The 23,110-nt window shown below is 35.3% G+C and overlaps 1 protein-coding gene across 1 annotated transcript in view; it reads right to left on the bottom strand.

Moving 5' to 3' along the window:
• Positions 1–23,110, bottom strand: part of CSMD3 (CUB and Sushi multiple domains 3) — a 1,056,828-nt gene that overhangs the window by 432,329 nt on the left and 601,389 nt on the right. The window contains exons 14-15 of the mRNA XM_077163312.1: positions 1,705–1,887; positions 83–409 (exon numbers count right to left, since the gene is read on the bottom strand). Coding sequence (XP_077019427.1) covers positions 83–409; positions 1,705–1,887 — 510 coding nt within the window. The remainder of the gene's footprint in view (positions 1–82; positions 410–1,704; positions 1,888–23,110) is intronic.

Here is a 23,110-nt window from a genome sequence, read left to right on the forward strand (position 1 = left end):
TCTGAGAAATTGGAGAGTGGGACTAAATTTTTCCTTTAAAGCTCTACTTTTTAGAAATAAATTATGAAAGGGGAGCACTTACTGTTATAAGTGATGTTAAAGCCACGTCCTGACATTGAGTGGTCAGCTTGAAATTCTAATCGCAGTATGTGATTATTGCTAGTAAGATGGGAAGGCACCTCAGCCCCAGTAAATGTTCCAAGAATTGGGGAGTCTGGAGAATCACCATCTTTAACAGCAAGGAAGTCAAACTGGGATTCGAGATCAAAGTCATTGAAGGACAGATGTATCCGGCTCCCTGGATCAGAGATTATTGTCCAGATGCAATTTAAATTATTTCCATATCCTTCTGGATAATCAGGGGAAAGAACTGTTCCCATTGGTGCAGTAAAATTAGAGAGGCAAGGAACTGTTAAACACAGGAAGATAATAATAGTTATACTGTTATTAATAGTTAACCATATTTTTATTGTTTTACAATTATGATGATTGTTTGATGAAATAATATTAAACAGTGCAAATTTTCTTACACAAAGAAATGGTACAATTTCTCTCAGAAGAGGTAACAAGTATTTTGATAAACTTAAACCTATATTATTAAATATACAGAAAATGTTTCTGGATTAATAACAACAATTTATTTTATGTTTATCATAGTCATGCCACAAGGCTTTGCATTTTAGTTTCATGCTTGAAAGAAGAATTTTGGAGAAATGTACGGAAGTTCCCAGGGTGGTAATACTTCTCATGAAATGACTGAAGACAAAAACTATTAACAGATCAGGAGTGATGTAGCCCTGAGAAGAGCTGGGATGGATGTGGTAACTAGGTTAGTTTCATTCCTCCTGTGACCATGGGATGCTCTGATAGTTTATAATGCAAAGGTAATGAATTAACTTTTAAAACAGCCACTACTGGTGGCTAACACTGGAAGACAATTCCACAAATGGGAAACATTATCACTGTAAGTTGAATGCAAATGAAAAGTCTTATATTAGAAAACCAGAAAATTACTTTTATTTTCATGATTATTGGTTTATACATTATCACTTGTAAATATTCAAAACCAAAATGTAAAATTCTCAGTATTGTTCTCACACCTAGTAAGTTATATGAAGGGCATCAATATATAATACAAATTATATTTATGGTAATTGCATGGAATGTTTTAATGTATTTGGAGAAATATACTCTTAATTTTATTGTATATAATAAACATTAATGAATTTCATTTGTGCAATATAAAAAAGTGGCACTTAAAGTATGCATTTGTATAAGCATATAAAAGCAGAAACCAGTTAATGAATTATACATAGAATAAAAGCTTTAAATATTTTATGGTTTTGATTGTGGATAATCATATACTATCTTGTTACAATAAATGAATCTACTAGAATTAGCTTAGATTTATAATTTCCTTGATATGTCTCCTATCTATAAGGTATAAAATGCCACCAATAAAGTATTATAGGAACACATGTAATATATGCTTTGCAATTACCAAGTGAACTATGTTAACTTTATTTAAATCTATAATGAAATGTATAATTTTGTATAAGCACATTTGTTAAAGATAGTATCACATAGTGCTACTCGTCCAAAAATAATTACACGGTTCCAGCTCTTTGCAATTAATTACAAAAGCAATTACATGCAAGGACAGGAAAACATATGCTGTCTGGAAGCAAAGCATTTGGTACTCACAGATACAGATGGGTATGTTTGCAGACCATTGGTTATTCTCTTGACAAACAATGGACTTCTCTCCAATTAATTCAAACCCAAACTGGCATTCAAATCTTAAAACATCACGATTAGAAAATCCATCTCCTTCTCTAATTCCATATAAGGGTGTACCAGGATCTCCACAGCTTTCTTTCTCAATTTCTGTAAAAAGAGAAGATAAAAGTCACCTTCATAGAGTAAAATTCTTGTAATAACCATACAACCATTTTTAGATATGCACTCTCTATATTTGATATATTTCCGAACAAATTGTGATGATTAGGTTCATGTGTCAACTTGGCCAGGTAAAGGTGCCCCATTTTTTGATAAGCAAGCACTGGAAAGATTGTTACTGTGAAGGCATTTCATCATAAATCATCAGTAAGTTGATTGTATCTATGGCTGATTACTTCTACAATCAATTGAGGAGACTGCCTTCAGCAATAGAAGATGTATTCAGTTAGTTACAGGCTTTAAAAGGAGAAGTGATAATTCCAGCAGTCAGAACAGAATTTCCAGCTCTACTTCCAGCCAGTTTCTCCTGAGGGAATTTATCAAAAATCTTGATTAGAGTTCTCAGTTTACAACTGCCCAGTGGAATTTGGACTTGTGTATTCCCACAGTCACATGAGAATTTCTATAATGTTTACAGAAATCTCCTGTTGTTTCTATTTCCCTAGAGAACCCAGACTAATACAGCTTTGGTACTGGTAGTGGTTCTTGAGAAACAAAATCTTAAGGATGAGATTTCTGAATTGGTTCTGGTGTTTTGGGAATTGGTTATCTAATTTTATTAATTCAAAGGTACTAATGACTCTATTTCCAGTCATCAAGATGGCACTAATAGTCCATGGTGATATGGCAACAGAAATACACAAAATATTCCCACTGGATCTGGCTACTCAAAAGCTTATAAAAAGCAAGGCTCTGGGTCAGTGTTTTTGACACCTTAACAGAGTTTTGTGTAGTTAAAAGTTATAATGATGGCTGGCCGTCCACAAATATGCTGGATACAGTTATAAAAGTAAAAGATGAGCTGAAGGCTTCACATTTACAACTAAAGTGATGTATAAAAGACGTAAAAGTTTCCATGTGTGCCCTGAAAGAAAATCTTATTTCCTGTGGATGCAGACTTGAGATCTCTGACAGCCAGACTCAGAATCTCACTGTGAGAGTGGCTGAACTACAAAGTAAACTAAATTCCCACCAGACTCAGAATCTCACTGTGAGAATGGCTGAACTACAAAGTAAACTAAATTCCCAATCTTGTTGGGTGTCTGTTTTTAATGTGAAGGCATTGATTGGAGAGGAATGGAATCCTGGAAACTGGAATGAGGACATATGAGTCAATAATGATGGCTGTGGGGACCTTGAAATCCTAGATTCTGCTGAGTCTTCATCTGGTAAACTTGCAATGGCCTGCCTGAGGAAACAGCCACCTAACCTCCAGTCTGCCCCCAAAATCTGCCATCCATCCTCTACCTGAAGAATTTAGCCCTACTGTGTCTGATAAACCTGTAACCCCTGCCCTGAGGAAAAAGCCCTCACTCCTCTGTCTGAAGAGATTAATTCAGTTTCACCTGTTAAAACTGTAATGGAATGCCCTGAGGTAACTGGCTTGCAAGACATTTCTAATTCTCCTGACCCACTCCCACCACCCTTCTTTTCTTACAGACCTATAATGAGATTGAAGTTCCAAGAGATCTCAAATGGCGCAGTACAAAGTATGACCACGAGGAGGTACACAAAACTCCAACAGAATTGCATGAGTTTTCCAATTTATATAGACAGAAACCAGGGGAATATATGTGGGAATGAATATTAAGAGTGTGGGTTAAAGGTGTAAGAAATAAAGTAGGCTGAATTTATTGATCTGGACTCACTAAGCCCAGATTCCAGATTAAATATTGTAGCTCAAAGGATTAGAAAGGGCTCTAACAGTTTGTTCAGGTGGTTGGCTAAAACATGGACAAAAAGATGGTCGACATTACCTGAGGTTGAAATGCCAGAACTGACATGGTATAATGCAGATGAGGGGATCCAAATGTTTAAAGAGTGGATTTATCATGTAAAATTTGCTCACCCACCCCAGGAATGTCCAGAGGACACACCTTTCAGCAGGACTGTGAGGGATAAATTTGTGAGACTAATACCATCTTCTATGAAGAGCTCTGTGGTCACTCTTCTCTGTAGGACAGATATTACTGTGGGAACTGTTGTCACTGTACTGGGATCCTTAAACACAATGGGGACGATTGGATCCTGGGTTGGCTGAAAACAAGTGGCAGCAGTTAATCACCAAAGACAAGGTGGGCATGGCTACCACAAAGGACCACATCTTTAAAGGAGCAATCCAAATAGTCTGACTTACAGAGACCTATAGCACTGGCTTGTAGACCATGGGGTACCTAGAAGTAAAATAAATGAGCAGTAAATTCCTACTTGGTGTGTATGAATGGAAGTGTTCTAGGTCAAGTGAACAAAACTCTAAGTTGAATTACAAAACACAGAGCCACACAACTCCTTAATCAATTCCAAGTCTTGAAATAGTTTACAGACCCAGAGTTCCTTGAATGAAAGGAAGGCGCAGTCTCCTTAGAGAAGGAACTTGTTTCACTGACCAAAATTATACTGTTGGGCAGGCCACGGTGGCTCAGCAGGCAAGAATGCTTGCCTGCCATGCCAGAGGACCCGGGTTTGATTCCCGGTGCCTGCCCATGTAAAAAAAAAAAAAAAATTATACTGTTAATCTTCCCACCAGCCATTCCCAAAGAGACCTCTGCCTCTTTGAAAGAGTAACTGCACTGGAGAAAAGGAAAAGACCAAATGCTTTGGAGATTATTAGACACTGATTCAGAAGTAACAATTCTAGGAGACCCAAAATGTCACTGTGGTTCACCAGTCAGAGTAGTGGTTTATGGAAATCAGGTGATTAATGGAGTTTAGCTCAGGTATGTCCAGTGGGTCCAGTGAGCCCTGGGGTCCATTCTGGGTTTATTTCCCCAGTTCAGAAATTAGTAATTGGAACAGACATACTCAGCAATTGGCAAAATCCCCCCACATTAATTCCCTTGACTTGTGGAGTGAGGGCTATTATGGTAAGAGAGGACATTGTGGAAGCTACTAGAACTTCCCTTACCTAGCAAAATAGTAAATCAAAACCAATACTGGATTCCTGGGGGACTGCTGAGATTAGTGCTACCATCAAGGACTTGAAGGATTAGGGGTGGTGATTCCTATCACATTCCCATTCAGCTCCCTATTTGGCCTGTACAGAAAATAAATAAATCTTGACAAATGACAGTGGACTATTGTAAACTTAATCAGGTTGTGAATCCAATTGCAGCTGCTGCTCCAAGTGTGGTATCATTGCTTGAGCAAATCAACACATCCCCTGGTACCTGGTGTGCTGGTTTGAAAGGATTCATGTACTCTAGAAAAGCCATGTTTTAATCCTGATCCAATCTTGTGAAAGCACCATTTCTTTTAATCCCTATTCAGCACTATTGGTTGGAAGCTTGATTAGATTATCTCCATAGAGATGTGACTCATCCAATCATGGGTATTAACTTTGATTAGACGAAGATGTGACTCCACCCATTCCAGGTGGTTCTTGATTAGTTTACTGGAATCCTTTAAAAGAGGAAACATTTTATGAGAGTAACAGAACCATGAGAAACATGAGAACCTTCACAGCCAGAGATCTTTGGAGATGATAAAGGAATACGCCCGTAGGGGAGCATCATGAAACTAGAAGCCTGGAGAGAAAGCTAGCAGATGTGGCCATGTTCATCATGTGCCCTTCTAGTTGAAAGAGACACCCTGAACTTCACTGGCCTGTCTAAGGCACTTGTTGATGCCTTAATTTGCACATTTTTATAGACTTGCTTTAATTTGAACATTTCCATGGCCTTAGAACTATAAACTAGCAACTTATTAAATTCCCCTTTTTAAAAGCCATTTTGTTCTGGTATTGTATTCCAGTAGCTATCAAACTAGAATACCTGGTATGAGGTATTGATCTGGAAAATGCTTTTCTCTCAATTGCTTTTAGTAAAGACCACCAAAAATAGTTTTCTTTCTGCTGGCACGGCAAGTAATACACCTTCACTCTACTACCTCAGGGGTATACTAACCCTCCAATCCTGTGTCATAATCATGTCTTCATGGAACTTGATTGTCTTTCCCTCCCACAAGACATCACATTGGGCCACTATATTAATGATATCATGTTGACTTGACCTAGGAAGTAGCAACTAATCTAGACTTATTACTAAGGAATTTGTGTGTCAGATCATGGGATATAAATCCAACAAAGATACAGTGTCCTTCCATCTCAGTGAATTTTCTAGATCTCCTGTGGTATGGGACATATCAAAATATTTCTCATAAGGTGAAGGATAAGCTGTTGCATCTGGCTCCTCCTATAACCAAAATGGGGTATGATGCCTAGTTGGCCTCTGTTCTAGTTTGCTAGCTGCCGGAATGCAACACACCAGAGATGGATTGGCTTTTAATAAAAGGGGATTTATTTTGTTGGTTCTTCAGAGGAAAGGCAGCTAACTTTCCACTGTGGTTCTTTCTTACGTGGAAGGCACAGGGTGGTCTCTGCTGGTCTTCTCTCCAGGCCCCTGGGTTCCAACAACTTTCCCTGGGGTGACTTCTTTCTGCATCTCCAAAGGCCTGGGCTGAGCTGCTAGTGCTGAGATGAGGAATGCTGAGCTGCTTAGCTGTGCTACATTGCATTCTCTCATTTAAGCACCAGCCAATTAAGTCAAACGTCACTCATTGCAGCAGACATGCCTCCTAGCCGACTGCAGATGTAATTAGCAACAGATGAGATTCGCCTACCATTGGCTCATGTCCACAGCAACAAGACTAGGTATGCTCACCTGGCCAAGTTGACAACTGAATCTAACTAACACAGCCTCCTTGGAATTGGAGGACCACACATTCTTCATTTGGGTGTGCTACTCTAGCCCATTTACTGAGTGACATGAAAAGCTGGTAGTTTTGAGTGGGAACAAGAACAAAAGGAGGCTCTGTGACAGGTTCAGCCTTCTCTGCCACTTGTGACATATGATCCAGTGGAAGTGACTGTGGCAAATATGAGGTCTGGAGCCTTTTGCAAGAGAACCACAATGCAGACCCTTAGGAATTTGGAGCAAAGTCTTGCCATCCTCTGCAGTAACTACTTTTCTTTTGAGAAAAAGCTTTTTGCCCACTATTAGGCTTTGGAAGAGAAAAAAATACTTAAATATAAGCTGCCAAGTTACCATGAGACTTTAGTTGCCTATTATGAGCTGGGTGTTGCTGACTTGTTAAATCATAAAGTTGGTTGTGCAAGCAGCACTCCATCATAAAATGGAAGTGGTATAAATAAGACTGGGCTCTAGCAGGTCCTGAAGGCACAAGTAAGTTACATGAGGAAGTGTCCCAAATGACCACACCCCCACTCCTGACATATCAACTTCTTTTCCCAACTTACAGCTATAGTCTCTTACAATTAGTTGACTGAGGAAGAGAAAGCACTGGCCAAGTTTACAAGTTGGCTCTTCATAACATGCAGAAACTACCTGAAAGTTGGCAGCTGCAGAATGACAGACCCTTGCTGAGACATCCCTGAAGGACAATGGTGAGGGAAAGTCCTACCACTGGGTGTAACACTGAACAGTGCACATGACTGTCCACCATCCATGAATTTTCAAATGCCTTATCCACCATCATGGTATACCACATTGCATTGCTTCTGATCAAGGAAACCACTCACAGCAAATGAAGGGTGGGAATGGTCACATGTTCATGGAATTTAATGATTCTCCATCACCCTGATGGATAGATCAATCTTAGATCGATAGAATGGTGGAATGGCCTTTTGAAGACTCAATAAGGTTGTCAACTAAGTGGCACTACCTTGAAGGGCTGGGGAAATTGTTCTCCAGGAGGCTGTGCATGATCCAAATTAGCATCCATTTTATGGTGTTTTTTTCCCTCACAGCTATGATTCATAGATCCAGGGATCAAAGATATAAATGGGAGTGGTACTACTCTATTACTTTTGGTGATCCACAAGAAATTTTTTGCTTCCTATCCCTGCAACCTTTAGTTCTGCTGGTCTACAGATTTTAGTTCTAAAAGAAGTGCTTCCACCAGGAGACACAAGAATGATCCCATTGAACTGGAAATTAAGACTGCCACCTGGCCACTTTGGGGTCCTCACACCTCTGAATCAATAGGCAGAAAAGGGAATTATTGAACTGGCTGGGGCATTTGGTCCCAATTATCAAGGGGAAATAGGACTGTAACTACACAATGGAGGTAAAGAAGAATTTGCCTGGGAGACAGGAAATCCCTTAGGGAATTTTTTAGTACTGTTATGCCCTGTGATTAAAGTCCATGGAAAACTGTAACAACTCAATCCAGGCAGGACTACCAAAGGTCTTGAAACTTCAAGAAGAAAGTTTTGGGTCACCCCCACCAGGCGAAGAACCATAGCCAAGTGAGGTGCTTGCTGAGGGTAAAGGAGGTATGGAATGGTGATAAATATAAATTACAACCACACGACCAGTTACAGAAATAAGGACTAAAATGTATATTAATATTTCTATCTTATTTTTATGAGTATGCCTGTGCATGTATAAAGTAAATATCTTTGTTTTCTTCCTTACCTTAGCCCCTTATCATATAAGTTGTATTTAGTATCATGTGGTAGTACCTAAATTATAGGGTTTCAAATTTAAAAATAGTTATTACCCAAAGATTTTTCCCCTATTCTGAAGGAATTTAGTGTTTCCAGTTGAGCACAGGAAAGTTGAGTATTATTAGGTAAAACGCATGTCTGTTACTGTTTTATATTTACAGATTATGTATGGTTTAAGGTCATGAGTATGGCTGCCAAATTGACAGGGGGTGGACAGTGAGGGTGAGGTTCATGTGTCAGCTTGACCAGGTAGTGATGCCCAGTTAATTGGCCAAGCGAGCACTGGACTGTTACTGTGAGGACATTTCATCATAAATCATCAGGAAATTGATTACATCTATGACTGATTACTTCTACAATCAACTGAGGAAATTATCCTTAACAATGAGAGATATCTCATCCAATGAGCTGAAGGCTTTAAAACAAGTGACAATTTCAGCAGTCAGAAGAAAGAATTTCCATCTCTACTTTGACAAGCCAACTTCTGGAGAATTCAACGAAAACCTTCATTGGAGTCCCCCGATTGCAGCTTACCTGATGGAATCTGGTCTTGTGCATTCCGACAGTTGCATGAGACAATTTTTATAGAATCTCATATACGTACAGATATCTCCTGCTGCTTCTGTTTCCCTAGAGAACCATAATACATTCCTCAATCTTTTTAAATTTTTTTGTCACGCCTGTGAGTGTGATTTGCTGAAATGATGCTTAGGGAATAATTAATGTAGTTCTTTCACTTTATAGATAGGGAAACTGAGGGCATCAGAGATGATGCCATTGCCAGAGCCCATGTGTCTAACAGTATAATTCAGACAAGATCTCAGTCTTTTCCCTGTCTTAGACACATGCTGAACAAATCCATTCATAGACACACATATGCACACATTTATACATATGCATATACATACATATATGTATTTCCCCAAATCCCAAAGACTTTTCTTATTTTTGTAAGTTGTACATAGTACAGTAAATTCTTGGATCACTACCAAGAGATGGGGAAACATTCTTTGCCTCTGTGTACCTACAGCAATCAGCAAAACCTTTCATTAGGAACCTGGTAGTCTCTCTGATACTTGCTGATTGAATTATTTCTCCAACTAGACACAAATACTCCTTGAAAACAGGTATTGATTTTGCATTTCAAATTACCAATCTACGGCTTTCAATAAATTATTATTGAATTAATGTGTTAAAGGGGATAGAAAATAAAATTCTTTTTAAAAGCACTTTAAAACACCCTTTTGAAGTATATCCACAGAAACTCCAATTACCTATTATCTTTGTGAAGTTATAAATTTCAGTAATAAAGTATTATGGTGGTTGATTTTGGTTTTTAAGTTGCATGATTCTGCATTAACACAGTTTTCTAAAACAAATAGCAACAGCACAAAATAAGAATAAGTTAAAAAGTAAAACTTAAATATAAAGTTAAGCCTCTCCTAATACTCCAACATTCTTACCTTCTTGCTTTCTCTGTAATCTACCCACACAGTATGCTGTGCATATTTACAGCTCTTTTCTCATGCTTTTGTAATTATGAACACTCATATATTAAAATATAATATTTAATGCCTTCATATATATAAATATAAAAGATATTCACAGAAACTATGTAGTATAGTTTTATATATGTATCATAATTTAAATTATATTATATGTAAATATTTTTCTGTAACTTGCTTTTTAATAAACCAAACAATGTATTTTATTGATATTTTTGAACACCTTTGTATCCTTAGAAGAAACTCTAGATGAATATGATTCCTTTAATACAGTGCTGGATTTGATTTCATATCTTTAGACATTTTTATATATGCTCATAAATGACAATGGTTTATAACTTTTTTCTTGTATTGTTTCTATCCAGATTTTAATGTCAAAGGAAGAGGTAAGTAATTTTCCATCTTTGTCTAGTCTTTGGATCAGATTGTATAACACGAAAAACTATTCTTGAGTGGTAGAGCTTGCACAAAAAAGTTGGTTGAGTCTGGTATACTTTTGTGGTAGCTAAATGGCTACCATTTAAATTTCTCTTCAGGTTATTTTCTTATTGAAGTTTTTATTTTTGGGGACCTATATTATCAGCTTATATACATTATAGAAATAACAGTGTCCAAGGTTTGCCTGTTTTGTGGTTTGGTGGTAAGAGAACTGCATTGTAGGATTTTAAAATAGCTCCTTTACAAATGTCATAAATCTTTTTTTTTTCTCTTAATGTCATTTATTTATGTTTAGTCCCTCTTTTTTCTTGCTTGTACTTATAAAGGTTTGCCAAATTTATTAGTTATTCAAAAACCACTTTTGCTTTTTTGACCAATTCCATTGTTTAATGTAATCTAATCATGCCTTCTGTTAAGTAAAATTAAATGCCCATCTGCACTGGGCAATGCTGAGAGAAGACAGAAACAATTGACCTGCAGGGACTTCCAGAGAAAATGAAACACACACTACAGAGTCACTAATAAGCAACACCTGGTGATAAAACTGGTTTCTTTCCAGTAGAGAGAGCATATCAGAATGAACAAGCATACTATATTAATCAATGTTTAACTGTGCCCCACCTTGTAAGACCCCTACCCTAAGTAAAAGGGAAACATCAGCCACTTCAACACAATTATTCTCCTGCTTCCACATTCATACTCTTTGAGCTTCCCCTTTCCACTCCCTCAGTGGAGCTCCCTTCTACTTTCCTAGTGGGATGCTACCTGATTCATGAATTGGTCAATACAGCTGTGAGATCCTACATTGCATGAAAAGTTTTTTCTTTTACACTTCTTTTTATCTTTTTTAGAGCCTGTCTTCAAATCTCATTTGGATTATTTTGCTGCTCTTTTCTAGCTTCTTGAGTTGAAATGTAGGTTTATTAGTTTATTTTTAACCTTTCTTGTTTCATAAAAAAGAAAGTTTATAATTTTCCTTCAGGAAACTGTTTTGATATAGAGAGCTTTTATTGTTCATTTCTAAATAGTTTGTGGTTTCCATTTTTATTTCCTCTTTAAACCATAAATAATTTCTCAGAGTGTTTTAAAATTTATGGGATTGGTTATCATTTTGTTGTGGATTCTAATGCTATTGCCTTAGTACTCAGAATATGTATATCAAGATTTCACAGTAGATAAATCAGTGAATTATATCAGTTTGATTTCTTATATTTCCTTGATTAAAGTTATTTATGTCCTTCCTTATTTGTCTACTTGTAACGTCAGTTTCTCAGAGAATAGTGTTGAAGGTCAAAACTGAATATGGATTTCAGAGATCAGAATCAAGGTTACTTCACATATTCTAAACCATCATCATGTTTATTTTGTTCATAGCATATTTATTGGGAACCTACAATAAGCCTGATGTGTTCTAGGTACTTAGGTTACATCAATGATTCCTCAGCTCCACTCGAATGTATATATCACTAGAAGTTTACAGACAATAAATATATATGTTGAAGGTAAAAATACTATGTAGAAAAAAAGGCTGAATAAGGAATAAGGGAGATAAAGTTCTTGATGGTATTAGGATGATGTCATTTTTAGGCTCACAAAGTTTATTCGTTATTGTACCTTCTTGCTGAAATTCTTTCTGTTATCTAAGTAGATTCTTTATCTGAAAAAGTCTTTTTTTAAAAAAAACTCATTGTTGAACTGTATTTCAGGCATAGAATTTTAATTCAAAATTAAATCCCCTGAGAATTTTGAAGATGTTCATCTCTTGTTCTTTTTCAATCCAGTATTCCTGATGAGAAATCTGATAACAATCTGATTTTCATTCTCTAGTAATTCATTTATTCCCTGCTTCCTCTCCTCTCTTACCATAAGTATTAGGATTTTTTTTTAACGTGAATTTTTTAAATATCATTTTAATCTGTCCAGAATCAGTCTTTATATCTATTTATTCTACTTGATAGATAAATAGATATCAATCCTATAATGTATAACTTTCTTTTATTTATTTTCAGGAAATTCTTTACTATTATTTCTTCAAAAACCTAGTTTCTCATTTATATGTTCACATCTCTCTTCCTGAAAATCCTTTAAATTGAAAGTTGGAACTTTGGGATTTTTCTAGCTTTTATGCTATTTAGACTTTCAAACTTTTTTTTTTTCTTCAATCTCTATTCTGCCTTCTAGTATTTCCTGGCTATATACTCCAGTTTACAAATTCCCTGTGTAGTTGTATCTAATCTCAATTCAACACATATGCTGTAAATTATGTTGTCATTTCCTGGACACTTTATTATTATTATTATTATTTTTGCTATTGTTTCATGCCTCCTGTTATTTTTTCATGGATATAATTCCTCTGTTTTTTATACAGTTTTATTACCTTGTATTCACACACCATCCATATCGTACCAAGTATACAATCAGTGGCTCACAATAGCATCACATAGTTGTACAGTCACACAACAATCAATTTTGGAACATTTTCATTGCTCACAAAAGAATAAAAATGAAAAGCAACATCCAAAACGTTCCATATTCCCTAACCACCCCAATATTGGCATAATAAATTTATTACTGCTTATGAAAGAATACTATGATATTACTGTTAAATCTAGTCCATAATTTGCAATAGATACATTTTCCCCCATATACCACCTTATGATTAACTCCTTGTAATAGTGTCATACATTTGTTCTAGATCATGAAGTAACTTGTTTTTATATTTGTACTGTTATTCATAGTCATTGTCTACCACAAGACTCACTGTGTTATACATTTCCATGTTTTAACCTCTAGCTTTCCTTCTGGTGACATACATGATTCTAAACTTCCTCCTGAACCACTTCCACATACCATTCAGCACTGTTAATTCCATTCACAATAATGTGCTAATATCATTTCCATCCATTTACAAAGGTATAAGTTCACCTAGTCTAAAATTCTGCACATATTAGACAATTGCTTCCCATTCCCAAGCCTCATTCTATCTCCTGGTAACTTTTATTCAAAGAATATATGTCTATAAATTTGCATATTATAATTAGTTCATATAAGTGAGATCATACTCCCTTTATTTTTTGATAATATCTACTCTAATTATTTAAAATTATTTTCAGTTTGCTCCTTTAACTCTCCTTGGGCAAAAGCTGCAGAGTGAAACTTCTTCTAAATTTGCATATGTGAAAATATATATTATAATGATTGATAGCTAGTGATAAAAACGTGGTAGAGGCAGTTTATGGGAGAACAAAGCTGTTGGCTTTGAGCAAACGCAAGTAGGCATTTTTATGTTTGCTTCTCTATAACTATGCTAGTCTTATATTTTCTATTCTCGCCTTCAACCTCCTCCATGTTTGGATTCATTTCCTCTGAAGTGAGAATGCTGCTGTACTTTGGGGCATATGTTTTTCCCTTTAGTGATCTGTCAGACAGTCACCTTTTGTGTTCTTCGTCCTGCACTGAGGAAGCCTCCTTCTTAATAACTACATTGGACTCTCATTCCTATTGCATTTTTCTCTGTAGTGGAAATATTTTCCCATGTGCAATTCCTTCAATTTCTCAGGATTGATAATAGTTTCTGCCCTTAAGGTTTTTGACCCTGATGCACAAGGACTTCCTATGCAGTGTAGCAGCAATAGCTTCCTGCGGTGCCCTCGGTTTATAAAATTCTCAGCTTACCTCTATTCTCTCTCTCTTTCTCATTCTCTCTCTCTATATATGTCTATAGACATATATACATATATATACACACACACACACACACATATATATATATCCCTCTGATACTTAGTTTTATCATCTTATAATAATTTTGTCTCTTAGAATAGAAAATGGATTTGGAATTTCATGAACAAATGTTGCTTCTAACAGGAGTCAGCAGAATATCTCATACAACATTCTCAAATAAACTTGGAAAGAACAAAGCAAATACCATTTTCCAGAGTCAGAGTCATGTAAGAGTACCTGGCTCTACTCTTTTCCTTCCCTGCTGTGAAGGCGAAGAGATCAGAAGGTGCAGGGGAGGTACAGAAATAAATGAGGCTGGGAGTTCAGAGGAAATATAAGTAGCACACTCCAGAATGGTTTATGCAGGGAGATGAAAGCAAAATTTGAAATATAAGCTTAAGGAGCAGTGGCTGAAATTTGTAGAAACAGGAATCTTTGAGCCCCCCCCCCCCCCTTTTTTTTAGTGATCAAGTAACTTTGATGCCTAAAGTTATAAACCCTAATTTTAAATTCAATCAGATTTCCAGCCAAGAAAATAACATCTGGCCTCCAAGTGACTTAGAACTTCTTATTGATCAATCCTGACCTGACAACAGTTGACACTGTAATTCAAATACTCCAGAGAAACTGTGTAGGTTAAAAGAAAGTGATCTGTAAAACTTGCAGTTTTGCTGATTCTTAATGTTAAGAAGCCTTTCGGGAATTTCATTACCCCAGCAACGGACTTGCAAAGGTTGTGAAATACAGAACCACGCATCTAGAAAAGACCTTGTGAATTAAACAAGGTCTCACATTCAAGCCTCTAAGACAAACAAAACTATAGCTAACATTTAGAGAGTATGTGAGAAAGAAACCCTTAACTTCTCAGGTAAAGTAATGAAGGTCATATTGGCAATAATAAACATGTAAAGTGTTTTACAATCATAATGTAGACACTGCCATTTTAGAAAGCCTCATAATAGGTACAACACTTTAATTAAAAATATGCAAAATTCAAAATGGTGGTAAACACCATGAGCCGGGCTTTCCAAATTTACCATGTTGTGTACAGCTGGTGTGGAAGAAAATCTGCAGCCAGCAGTTAAATTATACACTCTTTGGAGATACAACAGACTGAAGTGCACAGAATACTCAATCATATTTCATCTTTAAAAATTACTGAACACTATGATATGCTCAGTAGAACTAAGAACTCTGCGATAAAAACAATGTGCTTCTCTTTGGTTGTTAATATAACATTGTTAGCTGTATTAATTAGAAATCATTTTAATAACAGCATTGCTGTATTCATGAAAAAATCAATACTAGCAGGTCATCTCAGTGCCCATCTCAAATTTAGAGAATGTCTGAAAGACTCCAAAAAAGAAAGAATAATACTGCCTTCAATGGTATCAAACCCATCAATTTGGATTCTGTAGTATTTTGCTCCAATGCATTGATTTTGGGATTCCTGGGTCTTACGCAAAACTCTGCTCAACTATTATAACTCTGCCCCTTTTCATGATTCTCAAGAGAAGATGTTGAGTGAGAATAAGTTTATTTTAGGGACATGACTAAGTATAATCTAATTTAATTAAAAGTAAATAATTTATAAATGCATATAATTCAGGAATATATATTTTTTTAAATCTCACAACAGTTTGAAACAACATACTGCAATTACACTAAACTTGAGAATGAATGTTCTAACCCTATAAGTTCCTAGTTTAAAATTCATTTCATTACTCAAAACCATTTAATGGGATAAGGTGAGAATCAATTAAAAAATGGACTTTCTGATGATAATGATTGAGTATTTCAGTTCAGGGAATTTAGAGCCTAGCCTCACCAACTTAAAAAGTAAAATCAGTTCATTTTTGACTGAGCATCCATTAGGTGGTAGAAACTGTGGTAGGAACTGCTGCCATGAAAAAGTATGTGTCACAATTTCTGCACTAAAAATCCCACAGTGTATTAGAGCTGCCAATTGGGAGCATTCTGGAAACATTTTTTTTAATTCTTTGGGACATGCTTTTAAGAAAGGGAGAATGGACTCTATTGGTACAAGACATAAATGTTTTAAAACCCTGAGATGATTTTAGAAGTTAACCATATTTACTATGTTTATTGACTTAGGAACTATGTTAGTGTTTAGACAAAGTTGAAACATGAAATGACAACTGAATCATTCTTTCTGACCAGTCCTGAGGTATTGTTCTTAAAATACGAACCATTGTTGACATGCTTAAGGTCCTTCAAAGGATCTGCTTAACATTTGCCTACAGTTTTGGATAAAGTACTGTGCAGCTATAAATGGTCAATTGTGGCAATTAGACATTTGATTGAGGTTAGGAGACCCAAAGATATACTCAAAGATACTTAAATTGTAAAACTATCAAATTAGTAGATGCTTTTAGCCACTAATTCAGTTAATTATGAATACTTACGTTATCAATTTTTTAGGGACAGTGATTTTACTCAGTCAATTAATTACTATCTTCATTCTATAAAAAATGTCTTGAAATTGCACTCTGTCCTAAATGTTGGGAATATAGAGGTAAGATATTAATAAGATTAATTGCTATCTACTAGGAAAAGACAAACATCCAGACCTTTAAAAGTAAGAGGAATCATGTGTTTTAAGAATAAAATATTTTGGAGACATGAAGGCAAGAATGAATAATTCTACTTGGGAGAGGAAAGCAAAAAAGATTATACAAACTGAAACATGAACCAAGGTATGACAGATTTGCAGGTGTGGAGTGTTGTGCGTGTGTGTGTTAACATGTGTGTGGGCAGTTTGTGGCAGTTCAGGCAAAGGGAGCAGCTTGATCAAAGGAAAGATAGCGTGAAACAACATGGCGCACCTGAAGAAATTCACGTAGTTCGATATGGCTGAAGTCAAGAGTGCAATAAGGGTGAGGTGAGAGCTGAAGGTGGAGAGAGGCAAGATTACTCTCACATGTAAAGGGAAGTGTCTTTGACTTTATTCTAAACAGAGGTAAGCCATTGAATAAGCGCTCAGGTGATGTACACTAACATATACTTCATATACAGTAACCATCACATCAATCTCATGTGAAATGAACTAGGCTTGATAGAGTCAATTAAAGAGACATGACCTTACTCCCCAAGTAGCTTATAGTCTAATAACAGCAGTAAAATAGAAGTATCAGGAAGCTTTTCTTTTCATTAGAAGATTCAACATAGCGTTGTTCACTTTGCAACCTCACTTAACCTGTCTATTTTAAAAATTTTCCTTTGAAGCACCTTGAATGAAAGAACAAAGTGAAATATAGATTTTTGTCTAAATCTCTGTAGCTACCTGTTTAAAAGAGTTTGCAAGCAGGGATAGATCAATATTTTTTGAACTATAATAGCAATCAAAGTAAATGGATTTTTCTTTTGAAAGAACCCTAACTGCTAGCACCTTAACATCAGTCATCAAAAATATCTAAACATTATTGCTGTTATTGTACCCATCAGATGGTGGAAGGACTTATAATTATTTGGAAGTATAACTTTGTGGATCTATAAAGAAAGTAAGAAGAATGACCCACTCTTATTATTATAAAAGACTACATTGAGAAAAGCCAGAGTGCAATGGACAGAACATGCTTTTACTTTTAAAAATAATCATGTTGATACAGTGTTAGCTCTTTATGGAATTAAGTTCTGGGAATAACAACTCAACTTTCTATCTAGGAAGCATTTTTTTTTGAGCCCCTGTTATGCTGAGCTTTTGCAATGGTCCTAGATTAGTTGAGCTATATATATTCTTTCCAGGAGATAAAAATGACATGTAATCAGCCACTTTTGAGCCTAAGTGATGGATAATGGAAACAATGAATAAATATCATATGTGGTCTTTGTATCTGTTTTTTTTTTCTTCATATAAAGTTAGGTTTCTGTGGGCTCTCATGGTAACCACTTTTCTGCTGTTCTGTTCTTGTCTATACTTAAGGCTCCTAAGGCTCTGTACCCACTAAATATCTATTCTGAGAAGAGGAGCTTATAGGAATCTCTATACTCTTAGTTTGAATTTGAATTGTCTTATAACTTCTTGCAAGTTAAATTCTCTTAAATAGGAGAATGAAAGACTGTGTAATTTTAAGAGAATATTAAATTGTACTTTACATACACTTTTGGGGGACTGGAAAATGGAAAAAATGTCAGCGGTTTGATTATATTCATTCAACAGAATGTTATGGGCGATTCATTTATTTTTGGAGCTGCATTTAAAAAGTTGAATAAGGCACAGATTCTGTATATAAAGACAAAATATATTAAGGCATATAATATGGATACAAATAATTTCAATATAATGCAATGTGTGACATATGCAATTCAAGGTGTTTTAGATATTCAGAAGAAGGAAAGATTATTTCCATGTTGGAAGTAGGTAGGTATAAAGATGACGGCTGAACACTGCTTCAAAGAAAGAAGTTTTTATGGTCTCTTGTGAATGAAAAGATCTTGAGAGAAGGAAAACAGAAAAGACTTTATAGTAGGAAAGGTAGGCATAACAAAGTTTAGAGAAGAAAAACAGTACAATGTATGAGTGGAAAAGCAAATTATATCCAGGCAGTGGAGAACTTCTTGTATTTGGCTAAGGTAGAATTATTGTAAGATTGGAGAAGACATTAAAGATTTTGGAGGAATCTTTGAGAAGAGAAGACTTAGGAGAGGAACCTGGAGTTAGCTATTGAAATAATTAAACAAAGCAAAATAAAGGATATTAGATTTGTGACCAAATAGAGTGATAAATACTGTTTAAAAAAAACATGATAGAACTTGCAAATTATTTGAAGTGGAAAAAAGAAAAAAAGAATGGTAAAGGTTAACAATGACTACACAAAAATATTTTCCAAAAGCAACATTAATTCCATAAGTTAAGGTTTAGTGGTCAAGAGAGTTTGTAAAGTACTCAAGAAAGTTAAGTTATTTCTGTAGCCATTTCAATCCTTTATTGTGCTCGTTTGCATGGTAAAAGTTTGAGGGGGATATAGTACATTCAGTGGTTCTTAAACTCTTTATTATTTAAAGGACTGAATGCCTGTATGAACAATGGCCTGACCATATATGACAACTGCACTCTGACACATATGACAAATTGAGGGAGCTAAAGTACAATTTCTGCAGTAAGTAGCTCAGGGTATTAAAACACTACCTCTGCAGCAATATATCCAGAACAATTGGACTTGGTCAATGATTGTCAACTTCCCTATTTTTGCTCTAGCTTCCAGCTCAGGATCAATCAGATAAATCAAATACACTTCCAGAACCAATCAATCACATAAGATGCTGTGCTTCTAGCTAGCCCACCTCCAGCTTCCAGATGCCTATCAATCTCCAATCAGAGCATAACTGAAGCCTTCCCTTTGTTTTCCCTATGAAGCTTCCCCACTTCCGTAATTGCCTTTACATGTCTGCCAAAGGCAAGTGGTGGCAGCTGATGCCCTTGATACAGCAAGCTCTAAGTAAATTGCCTCTTTTTGTTCTCATCTGCAAGGTCTTCATTTATTTTCAACAATCCTTGTACATGGTTATATATAAATGTATTTATACATTCATATACACATGAACACAAGCACATGAAAATAACTGCAAAATATGTTTCAAAGGACAGCGTGACCCCCTCTAAATGTACTATAAACCATGCATTCTGACATTTCTATTTATTCTATTCATAAAAATAATTGCTGGTCCTAATCCATTAATGACTCACTAATCAATATGACTGTAATATTGAAAAATGATTGCACACTTATTTTCTAAGCTTTCTTGACCACAGAATCATGTGTTCGTGGAGTATCACTAGGGACTTGTTTTCAAGAACACACTTGGGGAAGGTTGCATACATTTTGATTAGGGATTACTGGAACAATAGGGATGTGATTAATAGGGGAATCAGAATAAAGAACTGGTCTTTAAAGAAAGGTGTTTGGTTCAATTTAAAGCATACTGATTTAGAAATTACAGCTCAGAGAAATAAAAAAAAAAAAAATTACTCAATCAAGAAAGGAAAGAGTTTCATAAAGTTCCAGTATTCTTTTCTGGAGGTCTTTTAAAGGCATTTAATTCAGCTTCCCTCTCAAAGTAACATTTTTTTTTTCTTATCATAATACTGGTCTGAGTGTCTTGTATTCAAATAAGACTATGGGTAGGGCAGAACAAATTTAAATAAGTAGAAAGTCCCTATTCATTAGAAATTGAAAGTACAGACATACGAAGAAATTGTTTTTTTCTTAATGAAAAGGATTTTGACTTTTATTTAAATTTCCTTTTATTTTGTTTTGTATTAAGACTTGGCGTTGAAAAATTGGGTGTAGGGGAAAGATAAATCAAATCCAAGAAAAACAAAGTAAGACTAAGAACAACTGTGTAGGAGGTATAGCTTAATCTCTTAAATTTCATGCTTAGAGTACCTAAAATGAGTTTTTTATGCTATGACGTAGACCAGATAATCCATAAAGTTCTCTTCTAGCCATATGATTCTATTTTTAATACATTAGCTATGTAAAAAAAAAAAAAAGGAAATATAATAAGGATGGCTCCTTGACTTTTCCAAATGGCCTTTCAGTCACCACATAATTGAATAATGAAAATATAACTTGGTGAAAATCTAGATGAGTTTTAATTAAACTTTTAATTATGAAAGTTTAAATTATTCCTACATTTGTAATTTAGATTCTCATCTGAGAACAGTATTTTTACCTTTCCATAAATTAATCAAGAAAATATTTAAAAACAGATTTATGTAAATGGAAAATTTAAATATTTATAATTTTAAAGCATTTACACATACTTTACTTTTATCTGTTAAGTGTTCTTAAACTCTAACACGATTTACACTCAATTTCTCAGGAAAAAATTTGTATAAATTCTTGTACACTATATAGCTATTATTTGCTTTGTGAATTCTCATATGCATATGGAAATTCAAAGTCAGGTATCAACACTAAGATAAATATAGTTGCCCTTGCTACGCCATGTTTTCAATAATAGACATTTCACATTAATTATTTAAGAGTATCAGCATTCATGCTTTAATTTCATGCAGTCTGATGTTTGAGTCTAGTATGCATAAAAAATTTAAAGAGTCATTAGAGTTACCTCAGCAACATGACCCAAAATCATACATGGAGCTGCTCAATTATTTGTGGAATTTAATCTGAAGATGAATGTTATAAATTATATGGATTTTTTTTAAACCATCATTGAGAGTAGAACATATCTGACATCACCACAAGCAGAACAGTTTATTTCAATTCCTTTGGGGACTATTTTAGGATCCTCTTCAGTTTTGCATACTCTCCTCTCTGAGGAAGATAGCATTCTTTGTTTTTTTATTTTTAATCCCAAGGAAATGGAAATTTCAAGGCACCAAAAGGGTGGAAGATTTTCACATATTCTTTCACTGCTTATTAAATGCAATGCCCCCAAAATACTTAAATATTGCCAGCACTACTTTCAGATAAAAAGCTTCAGTTAAGCTTCTCGTGCTTGCTCTTGTTGAAGAGAAGAGTGTTTAGAGACTGAAGCTGAGCTGTTGACTAGAGCTTCAAGTCACAGCTTCAGTAACTACAGGCTGGAGGTGGGAAGTAGTGGTATATATTCTAAGCTTCTAGGGAAAAAGTTTTACCTATGAACGTATTTTTCTTCACATGAAGTTTGAATAATTTAAAGGGTTATAAATTTGCTTACTACATTTGTTTCTTTTATTTGGATATCTGAATAACGTCCCCAACAAATTGCAGAGTGAATTTACACAGAAAATGTTTTCTACTCCATTGAGAGGTATCAGGTTCTAAATCTTTCTTTAAAAAGCAGTAATACCAATCTTATAAATAAATGTACATTTGTCTTTAAGAACTTTGTTTAACTGTCAACTGTGCCCAAAGCACTATGCTAGGTGATGGGACTGAAAAGATAAAATATACAAGGTTCATACTTCTACAAACTTTCATATGAGAACATATAAATAAGTCCTTTAAAATATGTACTCTTAGCATTTAGAGCAAACAGAAGTGATTTGCCAAAAATGGGGGTGCAGAAAAGGCTGTCTGATGATATGACACCTTAGATAAGTCTTATAGGAGGAATTTTCAAGGTGAAGTAGTAAGACATCTGAAATGGAAATATGTAAAATGAAAAAAAGGTTTTTGCATAATACTTTTCCCTCTTGCATTGCTATTATGACAACTGTCCTAAACCTATATGCCTCAAGGGGATTAGGGCTGGAATTATTAAAGCAGTAATGCAAAAGCTCAGCTTTTAACTATTAAAGTATGACTTCGAATTGAGTTGAGTTGAGAAAACTGTCTTGAAAGCCATACTGTATCAGAAAGAAATATTAAGTTTCTAAATTCTTCATTTCCCATGAAATCTTTCAGGAATAAAGGATTTACATCATGGAGTCTCCTCCACAGTGTATACAGGAGATGTCCTTTCTATCTATGCAAGTTAAGCCTTTAGGCTCACTACTATCAAGAAGGAAAGGTAAGAAGTAGGAATTGAAAAGCTGATAGTCAGCACCAGCCTGAGGAATTATGGAAACAAGTGAGATAGTGGTAGAGTGAAAGGGTTCTTATGGTTCACAAGGGGTTATTCACACAGAGAGACTAATCAACATTTTCCCCAAGTATGGAGTTGGTTAAGAAAGTCAGTGGGCCCTCACTGAATCCAGCTTTCTATTCAATATGGCATGGGAGAAACTTTTGGCCTCTTTTCTGGTTGTACACAGTCTTGATATATGAGGGAATCTAGAAACTCTTATCTGCTATGGTGATTAGAGTCAGTTTCTTATAAGCCTAATGAACAAGAAGAGGTCCAAAACAAAAAGGTTACAAAGCACCAAACTTAGAGAACAAATAGCCAGAGCCATGGATGTCTAAATTATCCCAAATGTCTAAACCAAAATAACTATACTGAATAGTACTCAGTCCAAGGAAGCTATTAAGCCAGCTATTCTGCATCAGAAGGGGTAGAAAATCCACAGAACATCAGACAGGTACAGGTCCCTCCTCTCCTGCCAGTT

This window comes from Tamandua tetradactyla, chromosome 6, assembly GCF_023851605.1.
Source record: "Tamandua tetradactyla isolate mTamTet1 chromosome 6, mTamTet1.pri, whole genome shotgun sequence".
NCBI classification, from domain to species: domain Eukaryota; kingdom Metazoa; phylum Chordata; class Mammalia; order Pilosa; family Myrmecophagidae; genus Tamandua; species Tamandua tetradactyla.